The sequence below is a fragment of the Populus alba genome, chromosome 5, assembly GCF_005239225.2.
Source record: "Populus alba chromosome 5, ASM523922v2, whole genome shotgun sequence".
Taxonomy (NCBI): domain Eukaryota; kingdom Viridiplantae; phylum Streptophyta; class Magnoliopsida; order Malpighiales; family Salicaceae; genus Populus; species Populus alba.
In genome coordinates, this window is record NC_133288.1 from 3,812,705 (window position 1) to 3,830,982 (window position 18,278).

At 35.3% G+C, this 18,278-nt stretch overlaps 3 protein-coding genes across 4 annotated transcripts; 2 read left to right on the forward strand and 1 right to left on the reverse strand.

The window, feature by feature from the left end:
* The first annotated feature begins 850 nt into the window (after positions 1–850).
* On the forward strand, positions 851–5,950 carry LOC118051509 (light-inducible protein CPRF2). The gene is made up of 6 exons (XM_035062182.2): positions 851–1,443; positions 2,809–2,905; positions 3,917–4,127; positions 4,817–4,892; positions 4,978–5,103; positions 5,339–5,950. The coding sequence occupies exons 1-6, from the start codon at positions 1,057–1,059 to the stop codon at positions 5,744–5,746; spliced, it is 1,305 nt and encodes a 434-aa protein (XP_034918073.1). The 5' UTR covers positions 851–1,056; the 3' UTR covers positions 5,747–5,950.
* A 1,277-nt stretch (positions 5,951–7,227) lies between these two features.
* LOC118051508 (uncharacterized) lies at positions 7,228–10,191 on the reverse strand. Of its 2 annotated transcripts, none has more exons than XM_035062181.2 (4): positions 9,826–10,191; positions 8,796–8,906; positions 7,796–8,708; positions 7,228–7,709 (listed from the first exon to the last, which is right to left on the reverse strand). In XM_035062181.2, the coding sequence occupies exons 1-4, from the start codon at positions 10,078–10,080 to the stop codon at positions 7,483–7,485; spliced, it is 1,506 nt and encodes a 501-aa protein (XP_034918072.1). In that variant the 5' UTR covers positions 10,081–10,191; the 3' UTR covers positions 7,228–7,482. The 2 variants fall into 2 exon arrangements, with proteins under 2 accessions (XP_034918072.1, XP_034918071.1); XM_035062180.2 differs by having other exon boundaries at positions 7,228–7,712.
* Positions 10,192–12,877: 2,686 nt separating this feature from the next.
* Positions 12,878–17,156, forward strand: LOC118051507 (sec-independent protein translocase protein TATA, chloroplastic). Its single transcript, XM_035062179.2, has 2 exons — positions 12,878–13,344; positions 16,727–17,156. The coding sequence occupies exons 1-2, from the start codon at positions 13,033–13,035 to the stop codon at positions 16,859–16,861; spliced, it is 447 nt and encodes a 148-aa protein (XP_034918070.1). The 5' UTR covers positions 12,878–13,032; the 3' UTR covers positions 16,862–17,156.
* Positions 17,157–18,278: the final 1,122 nt, after the last annotated feature.

The following is an 18,278-nucleotide window of genomic DNA, read 5'->3' on the forward strand; positions in this document are numbered from 1 at the left end:
TGAAAAGTTTTATGATGCTGTCAAAGGATTGTGCCTGTTATCATTTTGTGAGATATCTCTTGTAGGAATGCCAAATAATAGTTTGCAAGAGTTTGGGAAAAAAATAGGGTTTGGAAGATTTTTCATGAAGATCTTTTCTTCTTCCGATCTTTCTTGTTTTCCATTTTTCTAAGGTGGAACTTTCCTATGTCCATTTCATGTTCTTTAAAGAATCCATAGATATTTAAAAGGCATTGTCAAAAGAAGAAGAAGAAGCATTTTTAGGTTCAAATTGTTGAAAGATCAACTATATTTTCGCAAGAATATTTTATTATTTATTTAACAAACGTGATATTTTTTATGCTTTTTTTTTTTTCTCTTTTGAGGGTCATATATCCTTCTTCTTTTTCTGTCAACATATTTGTTTTTTAGATTTTAGTTGAAAATAATAATATAAAAGATCAATCATTATCAAACGAGCCAACATCTTAAAAATGTATAATTTTACATGTTTTAATATCATACAAAGTTTTCTAAATATTTAATGCAATGCTTAAACTATGTAGTTATAATATCTACAATAAGTGTTCTTGACAAAATCCAAATTAAGTGATATTTTAAGAAATCTCAGCAATCATTCTTGATACAAAACTCCCACATCACAAAGAATCAATTTTTAGCAAAAACAAAAACCAACTAGGAGAGAAATATCACTGGATCAATTGAATAAAACGCAAAAAAATCAAAATCTCCCCCATCAGAGTTGCCAAAATGGATATGCACAAATGTTGATCATACATCAAAATTCTTCTACTAGTAGTAGGGACCATACATACACATTCATTGAATTCTTACACAATGCAAGTAGTGGATATTTTCTCCCACTTGTTGGAACCTTACAAGTAATGGTGTGAAACCGTGATTATAAAATGGAGCCAACAACAGAGGAGAAGGAAACCAAAATAAGATCTCTACTTTATCCGTTGACACCTCAGACCCACGCCATCTCCACCCGCACAAGACAACATTAAAAACATCAAAAGTTGAACATGGATAGGGTATTTTCAGTAGTGGATAATGTCACACAGACCAATCCTGGTGTCTAGCACAGGCCACAAACACCAATTGTCCAAAATGAACCGGTCTGAATCTGAATGGGCTTTTCAAAGATTTCTTCAAGAAGCCTCTGCTGCAACCTATGATGACAACACTCCCAATTCTTCAGCTGATAAAACTGACGTTGTTCATATCAATGATTATGGATATAGTAATAACAACGCTACAAGTGAGAGTTGTGATAATAATTATAAAGAGAATGCCATGCCCTTGAGTAATGGGGCCTGTGCCACTGCTGCTTCATCGTCGCTTGGTGCTCCGGCGGATATTCCTGTGGAATCTGAGGATTATCATGCGTTTTTGAAGAGTAAACTCAACATGGCTTGTGCTGCTGTTGCTTTGTCTCGGGTAAAGTTTCTCTTTCTTTTTTTTTTACCCATTTCTTTTTAATGTTTTTGTTGTTTTCAATTGAAATGTAAGTGTTTATTTATGCATGTGTGTGTTTTTTGCGTGATTTTTCATGTCGGGTTTTTTCATTTGCCGATAATAAGTTAAGGAAAAGAAAAGGATTGGATCTTGTGTTGTTCCTTTTTTTCCTTCTTTGTGTTTGATTGGTATGAAAAAATTGGGAAAGAAAGGAAAGTTTAGATTTTTTTTTCTTTGTGCGCGCGCGTGCGATCTTGTTTTTAAGTTCTTACTATGTATTTTTGGCTTCTGGGTAATGGAAAATTTAGTTTAATTATTTAACTAGCGGATAGATTTCTTTTTCCTTATTTCCGGAAAATTGAAAACTAAAAGGAGGTATATATGTGGGTGTTTTTGCTCTTAGTGCATGGGAAATGGAAATTTTAGTAGTTCTGAAGTTCTTTTTCCTGAGGAGGAGTTGACAGTTGTCTTGGTTTGAGATTCAGTGGAGAATTTGATTTCATGGGCCTAATGGTTGGTAGTTAGGTTTAATATTTTTTTTCCTACTTTGCTGGAATTTTGTGTAGTAGCCAAATAGAGTTTAACCAGTTCTTTTTTATTGGGTGGTGGTGTTCCAAGCTCTCAATAGCTTTTATTTGCTTTCAATCCGTCGCCTTGTCAAGTGGAATGTGGAAATCCCATATGGAAGTGGCGATAAGGTTTGTGCTTAACTAAAATAGGAATTTGTGCTTAGAGATGAAAGAAGGGCCAAGGCCAGGGCCAAAGTGGGCATCAGCTGTACAAGGGAAATTCTGCCCGATGCTTAACTAAAATTGAGGTAAGGAATTCACTGAGAACAAGAAGGGTAGCACTTTTGGAATTTGCTTGAACATCAGGTTTCCATGAGTCTGAAACATTAGAACTGAAGTTAAACGTTGAAGCTAGGTAGTAAGATCTATTTGATACTTAAGCAAAGGAAGATAGGAAGTCTACAAACCTTTCTAATGAATGATGAATTGTCAGAATAGTAGCCTATATTGTTGATTGCTTGATTGTAAAGGGATTATGGAGGTCCCTTTTTTTCGGAATGCTGGAGGTCCCAATTCGCACAAACTATTGAAAGCTAATTTGGAATGGTGAAACTGAAGATTTGTGAAGCAGTAGAACCTATATGGTATTTTAATAACAGGGATTGAATGCTAGTTTGAGTATGTTAACCTGTAAAGTAGCCCTATGTTTGGACAAAGCAAATGCAAAGCCATCTTTTCCATTATGCATTCTTTATTTTCTTGTTTATGTATTTCATTACCATACATATTTTAAAAGGCCTATCTTGGTTAATTGAATATGTTTTGCTCTTGTCAATAGGCATATTTTGTAAAACCTCTAAAATCTCCTGCTACAGCTGAAAGTGGATCACAGGCTTCAAGTACTTCACATTTGGGATCCCATGCTCCTTCTAAAGGTTCAACCTAGTTTGTTTGCCATTTATATGCATGTTGTTCAGAAGTACATATCCTATCTTTTTAGGGCATGGCCGTTTTCATTTTAACAAGGAAGAAATGATTGCTTAGATATAGTGATTAAAAAGCTTCAAGGGCTGAATCCTTTTGATACAGATAAACACCTCATTAGATTGGATAAACAAATTCAGAATACCAACATAATTATCTGGACTATTAGATTCATGAAGCATATAAATCAATCACAGAAGTCTAGTAGAGAACCCCAAATTGACAAGGGAATTAGAATTCCTGTGCATCAAAGAAAAGAAACTCTTACATAACCTTAGAAAGAATTTTCAAAGAATCTAGATATAAGGAAGGGTTCCTGCAATCTAGTATTTACATTGATAGGGGCTTTTGTTCAATGATCTAGGGTCCCATCATTCATTTATCTGATCAAACTAGATGAGAAAGATTAAAAGTCATCCTTATTTGCACTGTAGCATAACAATTCACTTCGCTAAAAGCCTGTGTCAAGTCATTGCTTCTTGGAAGTAATAGTGACCGGCTAACAGCTTATAAGTTTGCAAGGGAATTTGGCCGCAGGCATCCAAAATCAGTGTGATATGATGAACTTACACATTACAGAAACCTGGCAGATGGGAAAGTGAAGGAATATGGAACATAATTTCCCCCTATCCCAAACTTAGGCTTCTTTGATGAAAGATTTGTGTTGTTACTCATTTGACAAAAAATTTAGCAGCACCAAGTAGGAAAATTGTTAAGGTTTTTTGAATACTTTTGCATTTATCCTGGATAAAAACATGGCAACTCGAAAAATCTAGCCATGGTTGATGTGTTGGCGTTCTGATGCTATGATCAACATATGTTGCCAAATCCTGAATCCGTTCTCTTCTCTTTCACCTGCAGCACAATCTCTCCATTGAGTTGGTATGGGGTTTTGCATACCTCCATAAAAACACTCATACCATTGGTCTTTTAGTCATTTCTCTTTCTAATTACCTATGCAGGAGCTGGGCATGATTTATCTAGGTCCCAAGATAAAGATGCTAATGAGCCACTTGGAACTCCCTCCTTGCCTTCCATGCAAAAGAAACTTGTAGTTACTGGTAAGCCAACAACAAGTGGGTCATCCAGAGAACTGTCGGAAGATGGTGAAAATGAAGCAGAAACTGAAATAACTGAGAATATGCACCCTGCTGATGCAAAACGTGCAAGGAGGTAATTATTTCTGTGTTGTTCTGATTGTTAATATTATATATTTTTGAAATATTAATTCTTTTTCTTCAAAAATTGAGAAATTCATGTCTATTCCATCTGATGTGTAATAAACACTTTCACTGCAAGACCTCAGGTTCCAGATGTGATTTTTAGTGGATAGCAATTGTTTTGTTTTGTTACTATAATCTGGTCCTGCATGTATGATTTCCACGCCAGAGAGAGAGATCAAGAGTATTCAGTCAGTTTATGTGGCCCAAACATATTCCACTAAAATATCAGATGACAGCTCATAAAACATCAGTTTACAGTAAGTTTTTGAACCTTTTCTCATGCATTTAAGATTAGATACATCATAGAGGTAGCCATCTGAAACAGGATACTTGTGCAAGAACATATTGCTTAAAATATAGCACCACAATGGTTTGTTGTTTCAATTTATGCTCAAAATAGCTGGTAGCATATTTGATGATGGCACTGGACACTTTTTTTTTCCTTCTAATTTGAAGACACCGGTGAATCAAACGGGGGAGAGAGAAAAAATATGCGGGTCCTCTGTCTGCTTGGCTGGTCAAACGTGGGATAGCTCATAGATCTGCAGGCTTTGATTACCAAGGAATAGATTTTTTTTCTTCAATTTTTTCTGCTATTGATTCTATTTCCTTCCATTGAATCATGCCGTGTTTTTTCAGAATGCTTTCGAATAGAGAGTCAGCTAGACGATCAAGAAGAAGAAAGCAGGCCCATTTGACTGAGCTTGAGACCCAGGTCTGGTTATTTTTACTGCCTGCTTGATTGTCTTCTCCATTTGTTTTTCTTCTTCTGCATAAATCCTAAACATGTTTTTTTACAGGTTGCTCAATTGAGGGTTGAAAACTCTTCTCTGCTGAAGCAGCTGGCCGACACAAGTCAGAAGTACAATGAGTCTGCTGTTGACAACAGAATTTTAAAAGCCGACATTGAAACGCTGAGAGCAAAGGTAACTTTAATTGTCTTGTCCTTGGAAGTTCAAATACACACGGTCATTGCAAGGCTTTCACTTTCCTTTCCTAGCTGAGAATTACATCTAGTGATCATAGTGACACCAGTCTCCCTCCAAACACATGCACTGGCATGCATGCAGTTTTAAAGGGGAGAGATTTTGGTGTACAACTGGAGGCAGAAAACTGGCACTCAGTTAATCCTTTTCATTTGGTGATTGCATGCATATCCAGGTGAGGATGGCTGAAGAGACGGTCAAAAGATTTACTGGGTTGAACCATATGTTCCATACCATGCCTGATATATCCACAATGAGTATGCCATCGTTTGATGGATGCCACTCTGACACATCAGCAGATGCTGCTGTCCCTGTCAAGGATGATCCAAAGCATCACATCTATCAGGCTCCTAACAATCCTATATCAACTCATGACTCCAGGCCCGGAGTCAACTTTGTGTTGGCCGATGTATCTTCAGTTGAAAATGTGCAGCCAAATTCCGGAACAGCGGCAGGAGTGTCAGGGAACAAGTTGGGGCGAACAGCTTCTTTGCAGCGAGTGGCTAGCTTGGAGCGTTTGCAGAAACGGATTCGTGGGGGTGCAAGTCCTTGTGGACCTCAGTCCAATGGGGAGCAGTCGTAACAAGCAAAATAACCCCGAGTGTCAAGAAGATTTAGGGAAGAAGATTCCATTCCAGTTTGATTTTTGGTTTAGCTGTATGTAAAGATCCTATTCTTTAACTACATGTTGAATCAAACAAGTATTTTTTACCGCAATTGGCAATGCAAAATGTAGCTCTATGGAACAGCTTATCAATTGAACTCTTACAATGCTGTTGTTTTCCTAGACATTTTTGCATTTCTGTGAATAGATTTTACCTCATGAATGAGATCACAGGGCATAGAGTTGCTGCTAACCAAGAGCTACGATACCATGGCTCAAATCCAAGCTTTCTTGTGAAGTAAACGAGGATGTTAACCCTAAACCAATCCTGTTTCGGCCTGTCCACTTTTACCCCCTCAAACTTTATTTTGATATACGATCATTCTTTCACTTGACAAGGCAAGTTTTCATAAATTCTTTTTTTTTTTTCTCATATCACATGTTTTGTCCAAATAAATAAAGAATACTAGTTATTAGTTTTTGCAGAGACAAAGGAAATGAAAATCAATACAGAACATTTTAGGTAACTTGAAAGAAGGGTAAGGAAAGTCAGACATGAGTTTGGTCTAGATTGAATTGAGGCAGCAATTCATCTCAACAATTTCAATCCAACCACTCAATATTTTTGTAAGTTCTACTCAGTTGATATAGTCATATTTAATCTATAATTTAACTCAGGTTAAATTTTATTTTAAATTATTTTAATTATTGATTCGGCTAGATTTAAATAACACGGATAAATCCAAATAAGACTTAAATAAATTTAGGAAAAAGTTTTCATTCAAAAAATAATATTATTTTTACTTTTTATAATTTTTTACCTATCAGTATGTTCTAGAGTTAACTTGATGACTCGGTACAAGTACGAACTGGAACTCTTTCTTTTCTTTTCTCAAACCAGCACTTTTAAATACAAGAAGACTGTCGCAACAGCTTCCTGGCACCTCTTCAAACTACCTTTTCGCTGATTTCATTAAACATATTTAAAAAGCGAAACGTTATCACTGGCCTCACTTGTGTCCTGATGGTATGTGTTCTACCGCAACCAACCAGGTCACGAGTTCGAAGGCTGGTAGAGAGAGAAGAAGAGAAGAAAGATTGATATTCAAAAAGAGGTATTCTAAAATACCTTTTTTCCTCCCTTTTTACTCTGAGAAGAAAAGAGGAACCCTTTTGAGGATTTTTTTTTATTATTTTTCTGCCTTGCTGCATTTTCTTTGAAACTTAAGATTGCATTGTAACTTTCCAAAATCTATCCTCCATTTGCACCAAGAAGACAAAATACTAAGCTTCCATTTTTATGCAAGCGTAGAAAACTCAAATATTCATTCCTCGTTGGGTTTTAGGCACAGGGGATATTACCCGAGGATGTAGCTAATCTTCTCGTGTAAAGACAAATAATTATGAAACATGCCAAACTCTGCAGATGAAGAGAGAAGCGAGAGTATAGATGAAGAATGCATTAACTGGACCTCAAATCCAGCATTCTATAATACCCTGGTGGTTCAATTAACTGCATTCATACTGCAAAGATATGCTTGAAGAAATGCTTCAAGTCCATGCTTTTGGGAATATTTGACTATGGTGGGGCACACTTACAAACGTTATTGACAGTTCTAAACACCTATACCATACAGCGAGATTCGCGAGCCAAAACTTTCTCACATTTTTAGAATATTTGTTATCTCAAACCATGAGCCGTTGGACTTCCCTTGTCAAAATGAAGCTTCTTCAAGCATGTCAAGAAATCCTTTTTTTGCGGTCCCTTGGAATGCAGAGGCATTCAGACGGAACCCATATGTGGATGCTGCCTCAAACTTTGTCCAAAGTTCCTTTTTCAGGGTATTCTCACCAGGACGCTTCCCTGTCCTTATTGTGCTTTCAGGCTCCTTCCATAAAGGAGTACTTTCTATTGTTACTTTTGAGCTGCTTAATATGGCTTCTGCTGAAAAAGAGGAACTTTTGATTATGATAATGTTCAACATACTATCAGAGTTAACAAAGAACACTATGGAAATGAATGAATACCTTCATTGCAGGGTTTCTTGATTTGATGACAACCTCCTTTAACACCGTATTCTTTCGAGGGAGTCGGATTTGTTTGCTGATTCGAAACAGGAGCATGGACTTTCAAGCAGTGATCAGCAGCTTTGATGTCCAATGATTTCTGAACTGGTGGCTTCAAAACAACACAAGTTTTAGGAGGTGAAAAGGACCAGTTTGGAGATGCCTCTAAATCTTTAATTCCCATTCTAGATTTATAAGCTCGTTGTATCCCTAGGAGCTCTGGGTACTTCATAGCCAGATCCTCAGAACCTTCACTGCCAGAGGATTCATAAATATGTGAATGAATTCCATGCGGGAACGGAGTGGACTTCCGAAACCTATTATCGCCTTTATGAGAGGAATGAGAGATGGGTTCGAGCAACACACAAGATTTTGGAGGGGACATCTTCAAGCATGGGGTTATAACAACAGAGCGGTTTTGTTTTGAGAACACCGGAGAGGAAACACAGTAAAGTTTTCCTTCAGTTGCAACAGAATCAGCAGGCTTCCTTGGGGTTGGCTTTGTTGCCATTTCTTCAAGTAAATCCTCATTTCCATCTCCAGAAACAGTAGAAAATGATGGTAGCTCAACAGCAGGATTCAAAGCAATCCTTTCAAATACTGATTTAGGCAAGTCCTGATGTCTCGCTGATAATGTTTTTGATATAGGAAGGGGTGTTAGCAGAAATAGTTGCCTGCCTCTATCAACATTGCAGCCAGCTCGCCAGGATACTAGAGGAGAAGGAGAGATCAACGAATCCGTTCTCATTTTATCTGGGCTATCAACATCAAAGCTTCCATCTTCAATTATCTCAGAAACAATTTTATGTTGTGACTTTTTTTCAGGCTCCACAAAATGACTGGAAAGAACCTTCTGAAATCTGGGGACCCATGGCTGCAATAATTGAACAAGAAATGAGCCTATATTACTTGTGGACGCAAAGGGATGTAAAAACGTGAAAGAAACTGGTAGAGGAATAACCTTTAAAGAAGACAGCATATTGGATAAAACATGCATAAAAGATTCAATTTCTTCACTTCCCTCTTTGCTTGTGGCCTTCAATTTAAATGCTTGGGCAACAAGTTCATCTATCTGTAATTTGATAGATTAAAAATGCATGAGACATCTACAACTTAAACAAGAAATTAAACATGTTTACAAAAGAGAATAATATATATTTCAAAACAATACCCAACAACGAAATACATACTCAAAGTAAATCTCAAAACTATGAAACAAAATGATAACAAGAACCCCATCTCAGAGGATGACCTCATGTCACTAGCTATTGCCAGTCAATCACTAAAGAACATAAAACAACGAGGTGCCACTAAACAATCCTGTTTAATTCCACGAGCATTGCAGCATATATTGATACATTAACATATGGACCACTTGCAGCTCAATAACAGCAGCTGAGAATTGAAGCGAAGAAGCAACCATTTGACTAATCATAACCATAAAATAGTCCTTTTCGTTGACATGTAAAGATCGCTTGTAGCTGGCTAAGACAAGCTGGATTAAAAAAAAATCATGCTCCAATCATCCTCCGCTTTCCAAGTTTATCATTGAGCAAGTTCATCCTCCTCTTTTTTTCTATAAAACCTGCTTCAACTATCATGGTTTCGAACTCTCTCTCTCTCTCTCTCTCTTTAGGGTAAGCTTCTTGATTCTTCTTGGTTTCAGAATCGAAAAGCAACCTTTTGTCCTTTCAGGTTTCCATTTCTCTTGGCACTAACATAGCATAGGATCAAACTGTCCATTCCTTTAATTGAATTACATATATAAATTCGAAGTTTTGATTTTTAAAGATCCCCAGATCCCCAAAAACAAAAATAGATCAGGCACAGAAGTCCAATTTATGAGGGCTTATACAGTGTCAAAACAAGGGTAGGAAAAAAATAAATCTACACAGATCAAGAACTTTCAATTTTTTCTCAGTACCAGACACAATAAAAAAACCAAAATAAAAATGCAAGATTTGGTCTTATATGGAGAAGTAAGTACGTACCTGGCTAGTGAGAGACGAGAGATCAGACTGGACGAGCAAGAGGCCATCGAGATAGCCGTCATCATCATCTTCTTCTTGTTGTTGTTGTAGTTCTTGGACCCTAATAACATTATTTTTTTCACCAATCTCCTTGCATTTTTTCTTGGGGTTCACAGATTTCAAGAATCTTCCATTGTTATTTGACAAGTCTTTCAGTGGCTTCCTCACAGATGATTTTGACGCCATTGAGATCTCTTGAGACTGAGACTGCTTCATCTCTTAATCTATTCTGATAAAGAAAGAAAGGATCCAGAAATCTATAGCCACAGTAAAATTAGAGTTTTTCTTTTTGAGAGAGATGGATGGAGACTGAGACGGTAGCGATGGTACGGGGAGTTTTGAAATTCAAATTTCAACGGTAACAAATGCTATTAATAAATGGGTTTAGTTTTGGGCCGAGGTCTTCCCGGGTCAAGACCCGAAATTAGATGAGTTGCTACACAAGGTGAGAGATTATTAGGCTCTAGAATGGTTGAATTAGAAATCTCGTAAAACAGGAAATAAAAATATTTATAGAAGAACTTGATTTTATTTGCGAGTACTAAGAAAGAGAATGATTAAACAATCAAGGAATTAATGTTAATAGTTAGAAGATAAAAGATTGGTATAAATCATGATAAAAATAATAGAGTAGTTTTTGTTTTTAGATATGTTTTAAAAATACATTTCACTCGAAAAAAAATTAAAATATTTTTGTTTTAGTTTTTCTTGATGGTTTTGGTGTGTTATAAAATATAAATAAATTTTTTTAAAAAAATAATTTAATGTATTTTCAAGTAAAAAAATATTTTTGAAAGATATTTTGTATCACAATACATAAAACACATGTAATTGCTATAAAAAAAAATAAAAACTACTTTAGTCTAGTAATAAAAAAAATTGAGATGATTAAAAAAATTCTTCTGTAGTTTAATCTAAATTTTACTTTCTCTTTATATTTTTATAAATTACACTTTACATTATGAATCAAACAAAAAAAATAAAATAAAATATATTTATTGAGGATGTAAACTATTATTGTATATATAAACTATAAGATGAAAAGTATAATTTATGAAAATATAAAGAGAAAGTAAAATTCAAATCAAATTATAGAAAGGTTTTTGTAATTATTCTAAATTTTTTTAATTTAGCTCTAGAGAGTATTTAAACTTATAATCTCCATACACATACAAAAGGAAATATATAATTAAATAAGTGAGTGATACATAAAGATATTGTGGGGTTTTGGTTTTTCTACTATTTCAGATCTTAACATGTTACTAAAGATTAAATGAGATGAATTTGGATTAATAAACATTTGTCATTTTTCATGTACGGACGCATTTAACAACTATTAAACAAAGCTAGTATGTCTTGGAAAAGCAATTTTCATACAAATTCAAAGTTACTGTTCACTTAACCAATATAATGACAATTTTATTATTTCCACCAAAAAATCATTTAAATGGCTTTTAGGGAAGTAATGTCTGTTATTAAAGTTTATCAATCATTATCAGATTAACTGAGGATAAATAATTTTTTTTTTGCATTTAAAAAAAATATCGAAACAACTAAGATAAACTTGAAAGTAAATATTTGTAAATGGACATCCAGGTCTTTTTTTGTATTTTCATATTGACATTTTGAAAAAATTATTTTCCTGTAAATGAACAGGTCGAAGTGACCTTAGGGCCCATTACAGAGTAGTTCTTTCGAGATACTTCCATTGTTGTTAACCTTGATGCATGCTAAAAATATAGTTGTAGACATGTTCCTGTCCTTCTGGGTCTGATTTGTAAGAGGATTTGGACATCAGACCAGGAGTCATTTTGTCGGATTATCAATTCATTTTTTTTTAATTCTTGGATTTTGATACCACTTGATTTGACGGATTAATCAGGTAATGGATTTACCTATAAAATCTTTTTAGATTTAACCAAATCAATATGTAAATTTGATTCAAGTCGGATTTTAAATAGATTTATTAGATTAACTTGTTAAGCATATTTAACAACTAAAAAAAAAAAAATGTCTGGCACCGATCTTCCTCATTGTTTGAGTTTAATCCGGTGATCTAAAAGATCATTGGTTCAGTTAAAGAAGAACAAAAACCATAAATTCTAAAGTAATTTAATGTTAAACACCGGTTTTTTTTTTTTCGCCTCCCACATCTTGCAATCCGACCAGTGACTTCCATGGGTTCATGACATGGTTTTTGAGCAATCAACTGAAAATGATGATTTTGTGCCTTTTCCACCTTATTTGCAAAATCAAGTACTTATTAAATAGAAACAAGGCGGTAGAAGGAACGAATCAATGGTACGTTAAAGCCTCTGTATATTAGTTTAAAATATTTAAAAGAGACAAGGATACCAGCCTGCCTTGTAGCTTACTGGCTTGTGTCTGATGCACAATGCAGAAGGGCAAAGGTTCGAAGGCTAGTTCGGTGGTGCTTGGAGGAGGTGGTGGTGTTGCCATTTGTTGTTGCTGCTGTTGTTGTTATTATTATTATTATTACTCATAAAAAGAGGTATTCTAAAATACCTTTTTTAATTTTTATTTTATTTACTTTGGAGTAAAATACATGGTGGCAGAAATATGGGTATGGCTTGGTATGGGACCAGCTTAGCCAAAAGAGTATGGGTACTCTTGTTTAGCGGCGGCGGCGGCAGCCTCATCTGGTGCTTATTAGAGATATTCCCGATCTCTTGACGTTGGAGAGTTCGCCATACATGATACATGCTCTATGCCATTGTAATGATATCCTAGTGCGTACTGTTTCTTCTCATATATGTAGTTATGAAAATCATATATAGGTTTAAAACCGGTCCGATCCAATTTCTAGGTTTTGGCTGGGTTGAATTTATTTTTTTTAAAAAAATTAAAATAATATTATTTTAATAATAAAAAAAAAATCAACAGGTTTGTAATTAGATCTGGTAACCCGTCGAGTTACGCTGAGTTTTTTTTTCTCTTCAACCCAGCTTAGAATAATCTAAATGATACTTAAGCAGAAAATCTACAACACGACATTCCACAAAACAAAAAACATGAGGTCAAAAAGTCCAAAAACCTCCATCCCCACGCCATCTATGATGTGAACCCCTTCTCTACAAACCCAGCAGCCAAAACTCTCCTCAAAACCCAGAAGCCCAGAAAGGAAAAAAAAAAAAAAAAACCTTGATCATGGAGATCTCATCAATAACTATGTCTTTTCCAAAACCCCCACCTTCTCTTCCCTTCTCTTCTTCTCAATCCACCTTCTTTAACTCCACTGCTTTCTTCAACAAATCCAGCAAGTCCTATAATTCTCTGGTTCCTGGCAGAACAAGAAGTAGATGTCAGAGGGCTAAAAAGGGTCTAACTTGCAATGCTTTGTTTGGTCTAGGAGTCCCTGAACTGGTTGTTATTGCTGGAGTGGCTACTTTGCTTTTTGGGCCCAAGCAATTGCCTGAAGTGGGAAGGAGTATTGGAAAGACTGTCAAAAGCTTCCAACAGGTTAGTAGTTCCTTCTGGTACTCTTTGGTTTTCAAGTGATAGAAAGTTTTGAACTTTGTTGTTTGTTATGCTGTTTAGGTATCTGGGTAGTGAAAATGATGGGAAATTTAGTTTAACTTAACCAAGTATTAATTAAGTTTGGGAATTTCATCTTAGATCCAGAGTTAAATATGAGGGAAAGAACAGAAAGGAAGATGAAAGATTGTTACTTGTTTCAGTTATGGTTGGTTTTTTTTGGGTATTAAGAAAAAACTGGGACAAAAGTGGTTCAAAGAGCATTCTTGCAACATTTGTCTGCTATGATGGTTTGGTTTCAGTTAAATGGACTCTTGATATCCCAAAATAGATGCATAAGATTGAGTTTAGTCTGTGAAGTTCTAAACTTTGTTCATACATCTTCTCATCAGAACGGTCTGATCAATTGAGCTTCAATATTGGTTCTAGGCTTGTCCTACCGGGGGCTATTTGTATGGCAGTTGTTGCTTTCTGGTTGATGTGCATTTCTATAATCATATTGTACTTGCTTGGATAAGTGGACATGTTAGTTGACTATCTATTTTCTATTACGCAATCCTCTCCTTTTTGGAGACAATGCTTGTTGTAGTTTCATCTTGCCGTTAACTTTTAGGATTAGTTAGAAGTTTGGTTTATTGGTAGTCATATTACTCAAGTCCGAAGCCCGCACTACCCTTCCTCACTTTTACACCACCTGTTTTTGTTCTTTATCAGTTGTTTACTAGTTTCATCTTCCACTGAATTTATATCCTCAGGATGCTTGCATTCACTATCCTTAGGTTGCAATTTGAACTTAGTAACTAAAATAAGGGTCAAGGCTTAATTATTGAGACACAGACCATGTAATGTTAACATGTTAACCAAGTTGGCAGGTAAAAGCTATAAAGCCTAATTTGTCATTACTGTTGACCTTCTCTGTAATTGCTTTTTGATTGTAAACAGAACATAATAGAAACGAAACCTTAAATTCAGTTTTCTGCTTATAATATCTTTATACAAAACAGTTCTGTCCTATCCCCATTTGGTGGAGCTCGACCTAGACTTGGCAAAACTTTTTACTTTTTCTAGGCGTCTGAACTTTGAATCCAGTCCTGTGCAAAGAATGGTTCTTGAGCTGGTCTGGTTTTTACAATTTTGATGAAGAAAAAGGTTGTCTGCAGAAAAGCACCCATGGAGATAAAGTTAGGTGAGAATGATGTTTGGCAGGATGTTTTGTTGATGGTACTTTAGGATCTTTCACAGAGGATTTGCAATTGTAATGGTGTTATCTTTCCTCAACAACACCAATAATAAAAAAAGCATTGATTTGTAGCTTTATTCAAAATGGAGCAAAACACTGATCTGGGGCATGCCCCATCAGTTGCTTTGCAGAACCAAACAGTTCCGAGAACTGTAATTGGGGTAAATGGATTCCCAATTGCCACACCATATGCGGTCTTAAATTGTCTTGTTATGCCTACACAGACTCTCCAATGTGTGTGCACACGCTGATGTGCATGCATCCCTATAGTCTCTCCTTTTAACAGAACACTCAGGTGTCAGTGAAAGATGGGCACAGAGAATTTACAGCTTGGTTCAGAAAAATAAAAAGAATAGAAGTTACAGCTTTGAGTTGATGTGGTACAAATTAAAGACTGGCATTGATGAAGATAAAAGGAACTTATTTTGGGACCCTACCAAATGCTGATAATTTCAGATTCAAGCCACTTTTAGTTTACTCAAGTTTTAAAACAGGAGTAGGTCTGATCATTTTAAACGTCACGTAACCTGTTTTATATCCTTTATAGGAACATTTTTGCCCTTAACTAGCACTTGATTGAAGAAGTGACTTGTGAGGTACAGCTTTGAGTTGATGTGGTACAAATTAAAGACTGGCATTGATGAAGATAAAGAAACTTATTTTGGGACCCAACCAAATGCTGATAATTTCAGATTCAAGCCACTTTTAGTTTACTCAAGTTTTAAAACAGGAGTAGATCTGATCATTTTAAATGTCGCGTGACCTGTTTTATATCCTTTCAAGGTACATTTTTGCCCTTAACTAGGACTTGATTGAAGAAGTGACTTGTGGGTTAGGTCCATGCCGACCTTCATGCTTGCTGTTTGCAAGTATTTTTCTGTTTCTCTTTTTCCTAGACTTGTAAATTATATCAGTGGTAACTCTTTGGGGGTTGAGGGTAGGCCTATATTGTGAAAGGAACTTTCCGGTTACAAGAAAAAAGGTTTGTCTGAAATGTTTTTTGGGAAGTTCGAAGTTTATTCTTTTCCCAAAGCTTACAGAAAATTATTGCTAGAAAAAACATGCATCAACTTAGTGTTCCTTCCATCAAAATTCTCTTTCACCGGAGAGTTCCTTGTAAATATGCATGGCAGTGTTCTATGCTTTTACGGCATTTCATAGACAATATCAGTGTCGTTTGTCTCTGAGCATTGACATTAAGGACATTTGACACAGCATGTGCTCTAAACACACTGATTTTGGATGGCATCATGCCGCGATGATTCTTGCTCATGTGCTTTTTCTATGTTAGTGGCATATGACTCTTTCAAACCAAAGAACCCGAGCCCCTGTTAACTTGTGGTTTTCTATTTTCAGAAAGCTGTTTCATGCTCTTGTATGTGTGTTTGCTTTAATTCTATCTTGAGGACTAAAACTTCCTGCTTGTGCTCGTCTTTAGATGATTCTTTGGTTTTCTACAGATGTTTGCAAGTCTCAAATGCATCTTTTTTCCCCTCAGAGTGTAAAGGCTACATGCATCATAGAAAAGTAATGAAATTTTTGGAGGGTGGTTGTTATTGTTGGAATTGGCTGGTCATGTTACTTGGGGGTATGCAGAATCCCACTTGATATCAAATCAATAAATAGTGCACAGATGGATGATGTAATTTTATGGCAAGATATAGGAGGATATTCTGAAAGAAAGTTCAAGAAATCGTCAATCAAGCAGTGGACTTGTAAAATAAGTTTCGGGAAAATTGATGTCAAATTAAATGATAAAAATAAATAGCAAAATGGACTCATTTTAATGTCTACACAAGTTAATGAACTGTAACGAGTGATCAATTTTATAAGGATCTCTAAGGACCCTCCGGTGAATTTCTGGTAGAGATAAAAATATTTAAAAGATGGGAAAGCAACCTTGATGTAAGGGGGTGAAGAAAAAATAACAATAAATTGGGTCTTTCTACTACCTTGACCTAAAGATAATTGCTCTTTGTTGTTGTCTTTTTTAAAGCTTGTTTCTAAACCTGTATTTCTATACCCTGAGAAGTGAGAATTGGTCTCGCTTTTCACAATTCCTGGCAAGATTTATTTACATTTCTATTCCTGCCTCGTTCAAGGACTTGTACTCATGTAAATTTGCAGGCAGCAAAAGAATTTGAGTCTGAGCTTAAAAAGGAACCAGATTCCACATCAGATACCCCTGGAGAGCAACCTACAACAATAAGTGAAGAGAAGAAACATGACATTGAAGTCTCAAGCTCAAAGGAGAGTGTATGAGTTTGTAGAAATATGTAGTTGCTACTTTTTCTCAATTTTCAGTTATTGTACCTTGGTGTTTAGATCAAATTATTCATATTCATCTGCAATGTAGATCCCTGAGAAGTCATAATTTGGCAGTAGTAAAATTTGTGAAATCATCGGCGGGGCTGCATAATCACTTGAAAGATGAAAATGAAATGTAGGTATTAGCTGTGCTATGGACCTGCAGACTATTTTCCAGATTTAAGAGTAGCACAAGAGAGATGGAGATGGAAATAATATAAATAGATGAGACATGAGTTTTTGTATTTTCTATTTTGAATTATATATATATATATATTTCAAAATTGTTTTAGAAACTGATTTATTTTATATTTAATTTTGTCCCTCTTAACTAAATATGGATAGTTTTCTTTTTCTGATATAATTCCAGAATTAGAATTCGGTCTCAAATTTATTCACATCAAAATTGGCAACAACCAGAGCCTTTCCTTTTCCTTTCCCTTCATTGTCATTGATTTCGTGAGGGCTTGGCAATCAAAGCTGGAGCCTATTCAAATTAAAACAGGCCACAATATGCGTTGTTGTTCTTTCTTGGTGATCCTTTAACAATGGTTTCGTGCCCACAGGATATTGTTTTATGTGATAGCTGACATTCCAATGATAAGCCTACCAGAAATGAGAAAATGTAAAACATTCCTCAGTTAAGTAAATAAAAACCTAAACACATCAAGACATGTTAAAAACACATCAAGACATGTTTAAAACCCAACTACCTTGATGACCGAAAGACTCAATTTTCTACTGGATTACAGATGATGTCCATTAGGAATGACAAGTCTATTAACACACACCATATATATATTTAGGTTTTTATTTACTTAACTGAGGATATATATATATATATATATATATATATATATATATATATATATATATATATATATTTCAAGTTCGAAGTACAAAAGAATCAGTAAAGTCTGATGGAAAAAGTTGGTGAGACAGAAAGTTTCTATTATCATCATTCATCATCATAGTGCTATCATTAAAGAAATGAAGATATCAAATTAATTTGTCACATTACCACCATTATTGTCACAGCTTGTGTGGGTGGATGGATTGAAGAAGGATAGAATAACGCAACCAACACTTAGAGAGGGTAGGATTATTACATGAGGTAGCCCCGTCACTTTATTATTCAGAATTACTGTAAACAATCAAGCAACTTTTGATTTTTTAAACCTATATCATGAACTTAGAGTTAGTAGATTTAAATTTTAGATTAACACATAAACCACAGTCGCTGGGGAAGGCTGACATAACGCCAACTCCATAACACCTTCTAAAAGGATCCAACTTTTAGAGGGTAGTAGACACCGGACAAGCTCTTCCAAGCAATTTTAATATATATATATATATATATATAGTTGGAAAA

Bases quoted from the DNA above. Each gene is read 5' to 3' on its own strand.
- LOC118051509 (XM_035062182.2), top strand. From the start codon at position 1,057: ATGTCACACAGACCAATCCTGGTGTCTAGCACAGGCCACAAACACCAA. The intron at 1,444-2,808 runs GTAAAGTTTCTC...TCTTGTCAATAG, and splicing joins CTGCTGTTGCTTTGTCTCGG to GCATATTTTGTAAAACCTCT. The intron at 5,104-5,338 runs GTAACTTTAATT...ATGCATATCCAG, and splicing joins TTGAAACGCTGAGAGCAAAG to GTGAGGATGGCTGAAGAGAC.
- LOC118051508 (XM_035062180.2), bottom strand. From the start codon at position 10,080: ATGAAGCAGTCTCAGTCTCAAGAGATCTCAATGGCGTCAAAATCATCT. The intron at 8,709-8,795 runs GTTATTCCTCTA...CAATTATTGCAG, and splicing joins ATATGCTGTCTTCTTTAAAG to CCATGGGTCCCCAGATTTCA. The intron at 7,713-7,795 runs GTATTCATTCAT...CCTCTTTTTCAG, and splicing joins CAAGAAACCCTGCAATGAAG to CAGAAGCCATATTAAGCAGC.
- LOC118051507 (XM_035062179.2), top strand. From the start codon at position 13,033: ATGGAGATCTCATCAATAACTATGTCTTTTCCAAAACCCCCACCTTCT. The intron at 13,345-16,726 runs GTTAGTAGTTCC...GTAAATTTGCAG, and splicing joins CTGTCAAAAGCTTCCAACAG to GCAGCAAAAGAATTTGAGTC.